Raw genomic sequence first — 14,501 nt, 5'->3', positions numbered from 1 at the left:
GACCTGGAAGACTCAGACAAGGGGAGAGTCAGGGAACTGGATCCACAAAAATACCGCCTTCCAAAAGATCAGTTTGTTAAATTTGGTGGGGAACTCCAGGAAATAAGGCCCAAAAAGAGTATCCTCAAGACCTCTACCCAGTTAGGGCAGTGGGGGGCGGGAGGGATACTCCACCAATCCTGAGAGCAGGGGAGAGTCAGAAGACTCTTCGGAACACAACAGGAATAGGGAAACTAGGCCCCACATTCTGCAAGCCCTTCTCAAACTCGCAGAATCAGGCAGTGCCTAGAGGATCAAGTAGCCACCTCCAGTAGTATTGCCTCTGAGTCAGAGGACAAGTGGGCACGGGTGACTAAAACCAAAAAAGCAAACAAAATTAAGAGAGCTATGCAAAAAGATCCCCTGAAGCAGATCAAGGCCATTAGGAGTGTTATAACTCCCTATCACAAAAATGCAAAATATTCGGTCTGAATTATGTGAACAGATGATGTACACTTTTCATCTAAAAGACAGTCAGAATTGCATCCAGTATGTGAAATGGACATTCTCCCCTGAGTACTCCAGCTTCTTTGCAGGACTTGAAGATCAGAACCACTCAAGGTGGTCCACCTACAGGGAAGCCATCTTAAAACACTTCTCTGTCCATAGAAACCCCCAAGAGGCCCGCAAGGCGGCCTACAATCTACTGTGTGGGATGACCAGGCCCCACAAGAATTTGTGCAGGATCACAAACATGCCTTTGCGCAGACCACCAGGAGGGTGCGCACAGATAGGGTGTTCATCAACACCTTTTTCCATGCACCCCCCCAAATACATAATGACCCAGTTGGTGAGGGACTTTCACGAGAAGATATCACTGGACTGGGTCATAGAACAGGCTACCCGTATTCATGAGGTGCAAAAACCTATAGATAACAAGAACACCAATAAAAACCACAAACCAACCAACACCCCTGCTGCTGCTAAGGTGGCGGAGGTGAAGGTTTCCCCCATTCTAGATCTGGTGATGGGGGGGCCTAAAAATATACCGGTACAAAATCCTTCCAGCCAAAGAACCAGAATGCCCTCGGGCCAATCCCAGACATGTAGTCAGGGAGGTAATCCCACAAATGGGACCCCTAACCCTCCTGATTACATTAGCCCCTGATACAAGGGTAACAAACCCATCCTGGGGTATGTTTCGACTCCCCCAGCCCAAGGGGTGGGGGTCCAACCAGGTAGGTACCACCCCATGAAAGTTCCCTCCTAACTTTCCCCAGGAGGGCAGTAATCCCCCAAATGCTGGGTTGAGTTTCTTTCCCCGGTACCCTCAAAAGTTCAACCCACAGAACAACCCTCATTTCTTTCCCCACTTTCCTGACCCAGACAGTCCAATCCGGGAGAGGGGAGGCCAAGGGTGGAGGGTTACCCCAATTTTCCCAACCCAGGGTATTACGGGAGAAGGGATCGCTACCCTTCTCGTGAGTCACCAAATATGGACCAGAGACCCCTGTAGCAGCCAGAGCGGGTGTCACAACTGGAGCGCCAGGTCCCAGGATCTGGGTAGCATGTTGAGGGCTCAGCAAAACCCTCAGATGAACATGGCGGCTCAGAGCCCCACAAACCAAGGGTCTGGTACTCCAGAACAATGACGGGGAGAGAAACCTGACAACTCACTGCTTCCAAAGTATTTCTGCTTATTTGTGGGTTGAGAATTTTGCAGGGGGAAATCTTAACTCAGGTGCTACCTTTCAAACAAACCAAAAGTGTTCTTTTCTCTGTGTTTTATATTCTGTGTTGCCAAAAGAGAATTTAACTGCCTTACATACCTTTCTATCTGTTATTGTCACCACATTGGTGATTGCTGACCCATATATTAAAAACATATGTTTGATTTGAATTTTAAATAAATATATAAATATTACCTTTACCAGCTAGCCTGATTCCTGGTCCATTGTGACCTGGGGGTATTTTGAGAAGGGGTGTGATATGAGTGGTATATCGCTCAGAATATTGAACCTATAGACATAATAAAATAAGTATTTCATTTGTTCACTGCATACTAGGCTGAGACCAGGGTGTATTGCCTGATTGAAATCCTTAACAATCCCCAGAACAGAGAGACGGAGAGCAGCTTGGTTGTCCTGGGTACAAGTGCCTCATGACTGGAAGGAAGGTTCATAATAGTTGGTCATCCTTCCTGCCAATCTCTCTTGGTCCACATCCACGACTTTGTGAGTTACCATGACTTCTACCCAAGGTCCTCATTCCCTTGCCAGGGGAATACAAACTATTCAGAGAGGGCAACCTCTCACAAGGAGTAGGCTATTGCAGTCTGTCAGAGGAACAAAATGGATAACAGACTAGAAAGACCAAGTCCCAAAGGAGAGCAATGGTGAAGGGGGTGGGGGTAGCATCCCCTTCAACTCAGTGTTGGGTTGTCGTCTGCAAAGAGCTTCAGAAGGACACAAGATCCAGACATGACAAAACCACAAAAACGTTGAAAATGTATTGCAAGACCTCTACCTGAAAGGGAACCTGTGGAGGAACCTGAGGCTGAAGAAAAGTCCTTAAGCGTTAGCTGTAACCACCGAACAAATCCATTTTAGTTGCTCTTTACTCCATCTGTGTTTATTTTTCCCACACTGTAAAGAACCCTTAATTAATAACTACAAACTTTAATTTGATTTTGTGTCGTCATTTGATGCCTGTGAGTGACAGTGCTTATCTTGAAGTTGATCTTTGCTTGGGACACATTTGTTACCTATATTAACCTATATATATATAGTTTGTATGGACAATATTTTACTTCGTCTCCCTTGTGAGTAATCCATAGCTTGTGCTAGTGTGTACCCTCCTAAGAGTTCAATCCTCACAACTCAGTCAGAATCAAACTTGGTGAAAACCACGCAGGTTCATTATAGGTTAGTTTCTCCAACCTTCACACCAGTGGTGATGTAAAAGAAAACATCATGGCAAAATTAAAGGGGCGTGAAAGAGGGAGAATGGAGGAAGGATAACGAAAGGACTGGAAGTCAAGACGAGAGGTAAGCAGGGCCTGATTGGGGTGAGCGGTTGAGGAGACTTTAAGAAAGGGGTCAAAACCTGAGGTGATGGAACAAATACAGGGATGCTGAGGAGTCATACAGTCCATTGCCTGCAGAGACTGTGGAAGAGTCTGTCAAATTCAGTATGGTACCTGCGCTCCACTATTCCCAGGCCTATGGAGATCTGAAACAACTTCACTCCTGACAACTACAAAGGGACAATCTAGCCAAAACAAGGGAAAAATGCAGGAGACACTTCAAACCCCAAAAACTATTATTTACTTTCGTTTTACTGCCAGGACGACAGTCCTTGAAGAAGCTGGAACTGCCTTTCATTGGTTGGTTGTTTGATTTTCCTCCAATCTGCATCCAGTCCACCTAAACCATTGGCCTACATTTAAAGTAAAACAAACCTTTGTGAACCCTGCTTTCAGACCCTTGAGTTGTCTGAAGTTAATGAAGCGCATGGACAGCTGACTGCGCACATGCAGATTATTGGGTCTGCACCCAATCCCACACCCTCTAGGCTAGAAAACAGCCCCACTACACCCAAAGCTGTGTATCCGAGATAGAAGAAGGCCACCATGGAACCTGCGGTTTAAAGAGTTTCTGGAATGCGCGTACATTAGAAACCCTTCTAGTGAGTAGCCACTCAAATGGCAGTGGTGCTGCTTTGAATGACTCAAAAGGACCCCCTATGGGAACCTGCAGGCAGGATTACCACCAGGAATCAGTTGCCGTCTTTGTTACACCCTTCACCTACCTGCCCACGGTGCAAACCTTAATCTTCTCTACGGCTCATACTCTATAGCTTGTAGGTACTTCCCACATCACACAAAATCCACACAGGCATATCAAGGCCTCCCCCTTACCATAACACTTTTCTCCACTCCACTTCACTGCAGCTCAGTCACCAGTCGGGAGCCTCCTTTCAGAATCAATCCCCTTGATCACAGGGGTCACACCTTAGGAGCTCAGTCATCATCAGAAGTCTTATATTGAGGAGAAGAGCTGGATGCAATGGTAACACTTCAGAATGGATGAACATAGCAACTCAGGTAATACACTACAAGCAGTTGTACAAGTTATGAAAGAAACAGAAATATTGTACACAAACGGAGGATCTTATTTCTCCATTGTGTTTTAATTGGGTGACTTTCATTCATGACAATTTAACACCCCACTGCACAACAGGATTCAAACAATTTTTTAGTTTGAGTCTTTAACAGATGCGAATAATTACAAATTAATGGTGACAAAATACAATGATCCCACCCTCATAGTCTGGGACAAGAAACGAAACTTATTTTGTAACAGCATATTTTTATTTACAATACAAACGGATATCAGATGCAGTTGATTTTAATGTAATAGCATAGTTCACCTGACTCAGCAAATCAACAAACACAAAAAAGCAATTCAGTCAGCCTGTTAATGTCGCACTAGTCAGAATGAATAGCATATAGAGGAAAAAACAACAACCCTTATTTACAACAGGCACCTAAATTGAAATCAACATGTTAATGACTGTTGATGTAATGTTTTGGTTATAGGTCAAATGTTCGAAAACAAAAGGCTCGAATGCCTTTTTTTCGACAGCAAAAGGACCGAAAAAAAGGATCAAATTGTTTTGGTTGTTTTTATGGGGGGGTTCCCCCCCAACTCCCCGTTTTCCTTTTATAAAAAAGTTTTTTATACATGCTAAACTAAAAAAATATATAAATAAATACATTTTAAAAAATTCGATCCTTTTTTCGGTCCTTTTACTGTCGATCAAAAGGTCATTCGATCCTTTTGATTCGAACATTTGACCGGACACCTAATGTTTTTGCTAACTTTAAAAGAAAGTGCAGAGATTCTAAAAGGCATTTAAATTAAGTTCATATTTAGTACATTGATCTTGCAATGGTAAGTTAACCTTGGCACAGAGCGTAATTGCATGCTTAGGTAAAAATGTAAATTTAAAGTGTATGCAAATCAATACCAGTAAGTTGGAATGATGACTTAAATTTTCCTGATTTTGATTTCCTGATATTTAAATCAATTAGTGGGGTTTAAGATGTGTGACGAATCATGGGATCCCGTCACTTCTCCCCAGAGTAAAGTCCTTTCCTATTGGGCTACGGAGGTGAGCCTGCTACGCAGTATTCCCCCTAGGGGTGGCGGTAAGCAGAACCTCACTGAGAGACTCCCCTCATGGGTATAAGGACTCCCTTCCCATCAAGGAACTCCCTAAGCCCATGTCATATGAGTTCCCCGTATCATCAGGACACCCAGGAATCATCTTGAGCCAATTGCTGTTTGCTATTGTCACATATATGAAGAAGGTATTAACTTGTCTGATAACGAGACGAGGAAAACCTTAAGGATCAGTGAAGTCAACAACTTGCCTGATACTGAGATGAGGAAGTTATTAGGAGGCTTAAAGAATGTGATTCCGACACCAAGGAAGGGGATTTACGTGATTTTACCGAACTGAACAGTTTGACTGCCAAAAGCTCGTTTTTTTTTGCTTTTTCCAATTTTCCGCAAATATATAAGAAATCACCAAGAACTATTTATGATCATCCTATTGAAGTCGCTAAAGCTTATCCAGGAGAAGGGAGTCATTCTCCTGGGCTTTTGTGCTATTTTTCTTAGTGGTAGGGTCAGCATAAATTAGTTTTAGTACAGAAGACGGAATATTGTTTTGACTTGACCTTTGACAATGAGCATCCTAGTTAGTTTGTGTTAGGTATGGAAAACCATTGGAGTAGGGAAAGTGAGGGCTTTTATATTGTTTAAATTAATTATATTATTTAAATAAAGAAAAAAAGTACTGAAAATGCCACCACTTGGTCCATCTCCTTCTCTTGACCTACCACATATGACATCTTGTCTTTCTGACCACAGAAAGACAAGATGTCTTTTGTTTCCTGGGCTGGCACCCACTCTTCCCCTCTTCACTGCAATCTGGTATTCCTCAAAGCACTGACCTCGGCCTCTCCTTTTCTTTCTCTACAATGTTCCCCTGTCTGCATTTATAGTGACCTTTGGCTTCTCATCCCACTTTCATGCTTATGATTAACAAATCTTTATTTCCTTCTCCGAGTTTTCTGATAATCTTTACTCCTCTCTATCTAGCTATGCTCTTGAAATCCAACAGTTGATACACTCTCACTACCTTCATTTAAATACCTCTGAAACTCAAGTCCTCTTCTTCCCATCCTCCTCCCTTTCTTTGTTTCCCTCCTGTTCTTCTTCCCTTCTCATTGCGCTCACAATCTTGGAGTACCTTTTGATTCTTATCTTCAATTTTCTTCTCACTTTTTTACTATTCCTCATAACGGCCAAATCCAACAGTTTCATATCTGTGGAATTTGTCATCTTCTTCCTTCACTGCCACTAAAATTCTAACCTCACATGTGCCTTTCCCTGACTCTTATATTGCTCCTCCAGGCTTACTGGCCTCTCTCCCTACCATTTAGCACATCTTTTTCTCATCTATGACCTTTCAATTCATGCCAACTTTTGTGTTCCTTATAGCTCATCCATCTCTCCTTCCTTTCTCTTTATCCTGGCTTTCCTTCGAATCCTGTCTCCTTTTCCATTTTCTTCACATGGTATTTAAGTGTCTTTATGGTCTTGGCCCTATGTAGCTTTCTTCACTTATTTATCATTAGCACCCCGGGGGGCGCCCGTAGCCAATGAAAATGCTGGGAACGCGGGCTGTATTAACAAAGGAACGCCTGCGTTCCCAGCACTTTCATTAGTGGCGGGCACGTCCTTCCCTGGGCTCACCACTCCCCATTCCCTTTAGCACTCGTGTAGATCCCGACACGGGTGCTAATGTTTTTTTTATTGTTTTTATTTTGTAAAATGAAACGCCCATCACTGCGCAGTGCCTTCAGTCATGCAGTCCCCTCTTCAGTTCAACATTGAAAACTAACTTCCTGGCTGAAGTCACTGTGTAGCATCTGGCGGCAAGATGAAGGTACGTTTTTCTTTCTTTTTACAAAATAAAAAATAAACATCAGCACCCTTGTAGGGGTCTATACGGGTGCTAATGGTGATATGTCCCTCCGTGGCTGGGCCCACCCTGTAGGTAAAGGCCCTGCCACCCTCGTTAATTTTAAGGGACCATCGCTGCGCTCGGGCCCTTGACCTGGGCGCAGTGTTGTTACCTACAGGGTGGGCCCGCCTTGTTACCTACAGGGTGGGCCGCCTCCTCACGGCATATCGCCTCAGTACTCTCCCTCTGGCCCCCCTCCTTTCTCAATCACTCGTCTTTTTCGACATGTGAGAATGCCCTGCGCTCAGTCCCGGATTCTGGACTCTTTCATACTCCTGGCTCCCAAACACTGGAAGGCTCATCCTCCTCTCTCTGTATGCTCCTCTACCTCTCTACCTTTGTTTCACTCGCATGCACATTCTTGCGTTCCTCTCCTGCCTAATGTAAATCCATTTCATTTTCCAAATAGTTATTCATCATTGTATTGTACCACTATCACATTATACAGTGCTTAGGTTTAAGCTCCCCATAAATAAAAAGAAATACACATATAAGAGCCATGTGTTCCTTGGATCTTATTTCTCCTACAGAAGCCTCTCACCCAGCTCTCTATATATTATGAAAAGGAGTTGCTCATTGTGGACTTTGATTAGACTAAGGTTCTTATAGGGCAAAATACCGTGTAAACAAACATACTGCAAATCTGAGTGATTAGAGGGTCATGCAGAGACTGAAGTATCTGTTAGAGCTTTGCTTCTACAGGAGCCTGGGAGTTAACTTATTCAATTCTAATCAACAGAAAGAGAAATATCCGCAGCACTATATTTACATTCTAAAGGGATGTGCAGGTCAAATACCGTGGGAATGTATTGGTTGTACTTACCTTTGGAAGATTGTATTTGATGACTGGACAGGGACTCAATGCAAGCTGGTGAGTAGGTTGGGTCCATTAGCATACACTTCGGTCTGTCCTGAAATGTGTTTGGGCTTTTTACCTCTGGTTGGAATTCGGCAAAGACTTCAGTAATGTGGAAACCAGGAAGTAAATTCCACTCCTCTACTTGGCTTAGCTGCGAAAGCTTCTTCTGTTATAATATCGGTGAGGGGCCTCCTGTGGTAGATTATTCCCCACTCCATGCCCAGATCCCTGGTTCTACTTAACAGCTTTTCAGATGGTGAAATTGAGCAATCCTAGCCCCAGCTGTCTTGACTGGGAAAGGAGTCACCATTCCATCACTTAACATTCCCGTGCGGGCCTTGATGTCATGTAATTGACAGCAACTAAGTAATAATTCACTATGCAGGTCCATCATGGACGGAGACCACAGTATTCAGCTATTTTCCTCGGAGTGCATTTTGTTTAAACATATGGACATCTGTTTTTAATATGATAAGAAATACCTTTCAGCTGCTTATGAAATAAAACAAATCTATTTCAGCCTTATCTTGTCATGCCTGGTAAAATTACCAAATATGTTTTAATTCCACAGGAACACAACATGTTTTGCACCTTTCTCAAAGCCAAATGAAAATACACAATTGTGCATTTTGAAATCACATAGTTTTTGTTTTGTTGAACCTCGTACAGGTTAAATGTGCTTATACCTTTGTTAGACACACTTGCTTCAGAAATATTAAACAATAATATTTATTAAAAATCATTTGAGATAAATATGTAGAAACATGTGGGCTGTTTTCAGAGTTAGTTGACACATACACATAAGGCCTTGCAATAAACATGACACATGTACTTAATGTACTGATGCGCCTAGGAAGCAATACATTCTTTAATGACAACCCTACACCATTTTACCCTTGTGGGTATGAGTGATTTTCACAAGCTTATTTTGCCTTAGTGCAGCTTGTTTTAAAACATTGATTGCTTCTGCAATACTAATTCGAGTATGTGCTTTGTTCTTCATTGGTGGTGCATATATCATCATTCACTCTATTCTAAGTGCACCCCAATTGCGTGAGGACAATTATAATGTATGTCTACACCAAGAGGGAAAGCAAGAATTCTCAGTGTTCTCCAAAGTATATGCATGGAAGAAGTTTAGGATTATTGCTTCCTTCCTACTATGCCAGGATGAGTTGAAATGTATGCCATATTTGCTCTACCCCTAACAGCCTTCTGCCAATATTTATGTTTTAACTAACTTGTTTTTCTTCTTGTAGATTTTATGACAAGAAGTATGAAGTCTTTTTGAAGCTCGTCGAACACCAAAGAGAGTACCAAGCCATCATGCACGGTGTCTGATCAGCATCCCCAAGACCTACAGTTACCAAAGAGCCAATTGGCATACACAGATCAATACATGGATAGTGTAATTTAGCTGAAAATGTCTGTGCCTTGTGGCCCAAATGTTTATATGTATGATGTGCTTTGATATCAAGCAAATGCAATGTCAGCGTGCAGAGGACGCCAGAGAGAAACACACACCCAAGTGTATGTCGAATCAGTCAACACCACCAGATTGTTTCCCAGATCATTTATTATTCTAGCTATAATGTTACAATTTAAATAGCATTTTATGAAGTGTATACAAATTCATCCTGTTGTCATGAAGTATGTATCATACACTGCATCTGAGTACATCAAACGTCTCACCAATTCCAGCTATAGAAAGACAAATATGTGCCAGGGCGGTGGACGAGAATTCTCACTGCCACCTCATTCGTTAGTGGCAACCATGCCAAAAGAACAGGGGTTTATTCCATACAAGTTGTCCTCGCATGATTGATTGCGTACCCATACACAAGTGTTTCAAGGCACTCATTTGTGAGTCACTGGTAATGAGTTATAGCAGACATTTCTGGTCCAAAGTGACTGATGATTGACTACAACTAGTTATTTGTTGTGAGAAAAGGGAGAGCCCTTAACACATTCGTATGGTTAATATTGCCTACAAATGTAGCTTATGACTCTTTTAGCATCCGGATTACCAGTAGTAGTGCCTGCTTTCCAAGGAAGCTGATGACTTCTGTATCAACAGTTTACACTACTCTTGGTCATAGCTGGCATTATCAACATTTTCAAAAATGCCTTACTAGAAGTCATTTCAGTTATTATTGATGAAGCCATTGGTGCCCTTTCAGTTCTTAAACCACACTTAACTATAACATTCTAGACCTTGTGCCTAGTGTTTAATTTCAAAGAGCCTGAAGATGGGACATCATTCCTTCTCGTGATAAATGTGGTAATTGTATTAATATAATATCCAGAAGCAGCTTTTTTTGATTCTGACTACAAAACGGGGAGGAGGTTACAATCGATGTATCTACAGAGTTGAGTCCAGAGATGCAGTACTCATTTCAGTAACACGTATTACAATGTGTCAGTTATTACCAGTGATGGTGCATCATGCTTTGTGTGGCACTTTGAGGAATCCACACTCCACCTTTGATCTTTCTTACTCCTTGTCTCATCAACCTTCCCATGAAGTCGCTACATGGTTTTAGCATCATTCTGAAGTCTGTTATGTAGCTGCCTCAACACGAGACGAATGGGGCCAGGAACATTCATTTTGTTCTCTGTGGTTGTTTGCACTGGGCAACTGGCATTTGAGGCTTGTTGGAAACACTGGGGTAGACTTTTGAGACGAACCACCAGGGATTCTGGCATTGGCCCCATTCCCTTGACGCATACCTGATAATTGTCGTTCATTGCCCTGGCTGTCAAAAGTCTCAGCCAGCCCACTGAGCACAGCATCAAAGTAAGTTAGAGTGACGTTTGAAGTAGCTTTCAGCTTTGCAACCAACCTACTAATGAAGGTGAAATGATGTCTGAGGTTGTCATATCTCCGTCTGCCCTTTCCCTGACCCAAAAGATCATGACTCCCATAACCATTAGCACTTTGCTTATGGTAATGAGTGCAGTCTATGGACTGCCCCTTCCCTCATCTGTCAATTCCCAGATCCTTGTTGTTTTGTGCAATGTATCTATTAGCAAGAAAGATGTGTGGTCGACAGTGGCAAAGTGAGAAAGTGTAATAGCAGTTGTCTGGAGAAGCCAGTGGTAGGAGTGCAGGGCGGATACTGAGCGTGTCTGCCTTGTTAGGCCTTTTTCATGTTTTGTCATGATTCCTGCTGTGGTGTTATGCCTTTTATGTATTGCTATGCTATGTTATGATTTGCTATGTGTAGCTTTAAGATTATTTGCACCCCTCACCAGCCTGCCCATCCAGTTAGCCACGGATGCTCCCCACACTAACAAGCCTATATGCTACTTTCTAACACACAATATGCATACAAAGCCACCCACACATAGCAATTGAACATTACCTCACAACATACATCAAGCAGAACACCGTCAATCAACCGATTTACATACCATAGCCCCGACCGATGCATCTTAGCACCACAGACACCCAAGGTTCCCTTCCGGACACAAATGCCTCTATGCACTTGGTAAAGAACATGTAGAACCACATGCAAAGCCCAGGCTACATCTGGCCTACATGTATCAAGGCACCAGCAACAGCAAAGCGGTATTGCATATTCCCTCTCCCCCCACTAACATATACCACCGCCCAATCTTTCAGATTCTGCAGAGCACCTGAAGGCCATGCAAAGGAGCACAGTATGAACCTCACTAACACAACATAACTTGTAATACAGCCCGCTGGGAACAATTTCACTTATTTTCATGAACACGAATTGCTCGGACACATTAACTAATTTGACAAAGACTTCAGCTTGAAAGTAACATACATAATTCAAATTAGTACCCGGCGAGGAAGAATCGGAATGAAAGAACCATTCTGATTGGCCCTCACTGGGGCATTACCCGGACGGGAATCCCTCGGATCCATGGCTTTGTCACTGGCAGGGGTGTGGCAGCCCCTCAGCGAATGAAGAGGCTCGAAGTGGAGCTGGAGGCCACCTTGGTCCCCCGCTGGGGATTCAGGTATTTTTTTTTCCTCCCTCCCCCTCCACACCCTCACAACCCCACTAACCTTCAGCCTGCTTTGTCCCCGGTGGGGGATGATGGCAGCCTCCAGCCGTGTGGAGACTCAAAGCGGGGCCATCCCCGCTCCGAGCCTCCACACGGCTGGAGGCTTCCTTCGTCTCCCGCCGGGGACCCAGGTATGTTTTATTTATTTTTTGTTTAAAAATAAACTATAGCATAACTATGGGCACCGGGGCATTACCTGACTCGATAATGCCCCCGCCGCTCGGGGCATATTGCTTAATTACGCTCCACTTTTGCCAATATCCCTGCTGGGGAGTTCTATAGAGCATGCAAGAATTGTAGTTATAATATTATTTATGAACAGGAATGCAAATTATTGGCGGAAAGATTCTATGAAAGAGAGTACTCATGAGGCTGTGTACTACAGGAACGGGAAAAGACAAAGCAAATTCAGAGAATGGACATTGTGCACCCACCCAAAAACAGTTCATATCCTTCTAGAACTTGTGTGAATGTTATCACTAAATATTCAAAGGATAGCAACTTGTTGTATGGAATGGTAGTAAGAAATTGGCATGTGTTACTGTTGGATGCAGATCTGACCAATTATATTGAAGAGAAACCTAGGTTTATATACACTCGGGCACCTACAATTAAAAACAAGTTCTGCCCATAATTTCTTAGATCTAATACTGAAGCAGTAGGTGACAGAGACTAGTTGAAATTCTCACACAAGGGTTTCCACAAATGTCGGGCCTGCAGTATGTGCGGGCATGCACATAAAGATACAGAAACATTTACATGTAATGCTGGAATGGAAATCAAAATCAATGACTTTATTAATTGTTGTTCGAAATATATTGTCTATGCCATCATTTGTATTTGTAAAAAAATATATCTAGGTAGCACTATCTGAGAATTGTGTGTCCGTATTAGGGAACATCTATCTAGCCTCAGTAGCCAAGACCAGAGATTACCACTGTCCTACCATTGACTAGAAGAACATCGGATGGGGAACAAGGCTGATATATAATTCATTGGAATCCAGAAGGCTCATTGCAGCTAAAGAAGTGGAGATCTGATACTTTGTTTAAGACAAATGGAATTAAAAATGATTCGTAAATTACGCTGCACCGCTCTGGGTCTTAATAAAGAGCATGGACTAAATGTCTTTCTATAATCAATTATTTTAATGTTCACTTTACTATGTACATCAAACACTGGTTATTGATCTCATTCACTGCAACTCACATGGTCATGTTTGATTAAGACTAGAAGCAGTAGCTGGAAACGGCTTATCAAATGACAGCTGGCATGGAAGGATATGATCCCGACTGTGTTAATGATGTGCAAGGGAATTTCTCTCTTGTTAGAGGAACAGAGACCATGTGTGATCTATGATGTACTTGACATTCCATTGTTATATCATGTTTCGATTATCAAATGCGACACACTAACATATTTATGCAACACCAACTTTGGTGATTGATGGTATGAAATTGTAAGAGAACAGTCGTACACCCGGACCACTAGATATATTTATATACATATACTGATGTGCTTGTGTTAGGAAGTAAGAGATCACACATAGCCAATAACTATGGCTGTCAAGCCTATACATATGCATTGCAACTCATTAAGGGCTCTTTGATTAAGTTATTCTAAAATTATGAACACTAAATATTATGATAGCACATCATTCTCTAGGGAAAATATGTCCTAATTCCTTTTAGGATTTCCTATCACCTTTTACTGACAAGCTATTAAGAAAAAATTAGAGATAACAGACCCTTGGGATCATCTTTGTCTCTGCACTTTCCTTCTCCCCTCACATATCTGGTGTCTCCAAGAAGTCACACTACCAGCTGCACCTCCTTAGAGGTATTCTTCTTTTCCTCTCCTTCCCCCAGAAGCTCACTGTCTCCAGAGCCCTGGTCCTCTCCAAGCTGGACTACTGTAACAGCCTCTGTCTAAATCTGCCTGCCTCTACTCTCCGCCCTCTACAACTTATCCAGAACAGGACTGTGAGACTTGTCCTTGGCCTCAAGCCCAGGGATCGTATCTCTCCAGGACTGAAATCTCTGCACTGGCTCTCAGTGGCTGTGAGGATTAAGTTCAAAACCCTCTGCATTGTACACAAGGCCTTCTGGGGTCTGGGACCGAAAAACCTTCAACTCTCTCTACCTAAATATCTCCCTTCTCGAGCTCTTCGCTCATCTGCCTCCAACTCCCTTAGGGTCAGTCGCTTCTCCAAGCAACAAGTTGGTGGCAGATTACTCTCTTCAGCAGGGGCCTCTCTCTGGAACAGCCTTCTTGCCTCCCTGAAACTTGAGGAGAACCATCTCCGGTTCCGGAAACACCTCAAAACCTTCCTCTTTGCTTCTGCTTTCTCTCCTCCTCTCCCTTGCTGAATTCCTGACCGAAAGTGCACTGGCTACCTGGCCACCCTTTTGATCTCTGGCCCAGGCCCCATAAATTACCCACCTGCACTGCCTCCCTGGCACCCCCTGCACTTGGGGACCGTTTTCTGTATCCCTTCAGTCCCCCCTACTAGCACTTACGTCTGCAC

At 43.0% G+C, this 14,501-nt stretch overlaps 1 protein-coding gene across 2 annotated transcripts in view; it reads left to right on the top strand.

The window, feature by feature from the left end:
• The window catches only part of FGGY (FGGY carbohydrate kinase domain containing), a 2,730,916-nt gene that overhangs the window by 2,680,874 nt on the left and 35,541 nt on the right, over positions 1 to 14,501 (top strand). The window contains exon 16 of one of the 2 annotated variants that reach the window (XM_069642075.1): positions 9,196 to 13,058. The exons of the other annotated variant lie outside the window; for it this stretch is intronic. Within the exon in view, the coding sequence (XP_069498176.1) occupies positions 9,196 to 9,277 (82 nt within the window). The 3' untranslated portion in view covers positions 9,278 to 13,058. Of the gene's footprint in view, positions 1 to 9,195; positions 13,059 to 14,501 lie in introns of those variants that run through there. 2 annotated transcript variants of the gene reach the window in all.

Source organism: Ambystoma mexicanum, chromosome 1q, assembly GCF_040938575.1.
Source record: "Ambystoma mexicanum isolate Mex_15411 chromosome 1q, UKY_AmexF1_1, whole genome shotgun sequence".
Lineage (NCBI taxonomy): Eukaryota > Metazoa > Chordata > Amphibia > Caudata > Ambystomatidae > Ambystoma > Ambystoma mexicanum.
The sequence above is the reverse complement of the archived record's forward strand: the minus strand, read 5'-3'. Positions and strand labels throughout refer to the sequence as shown.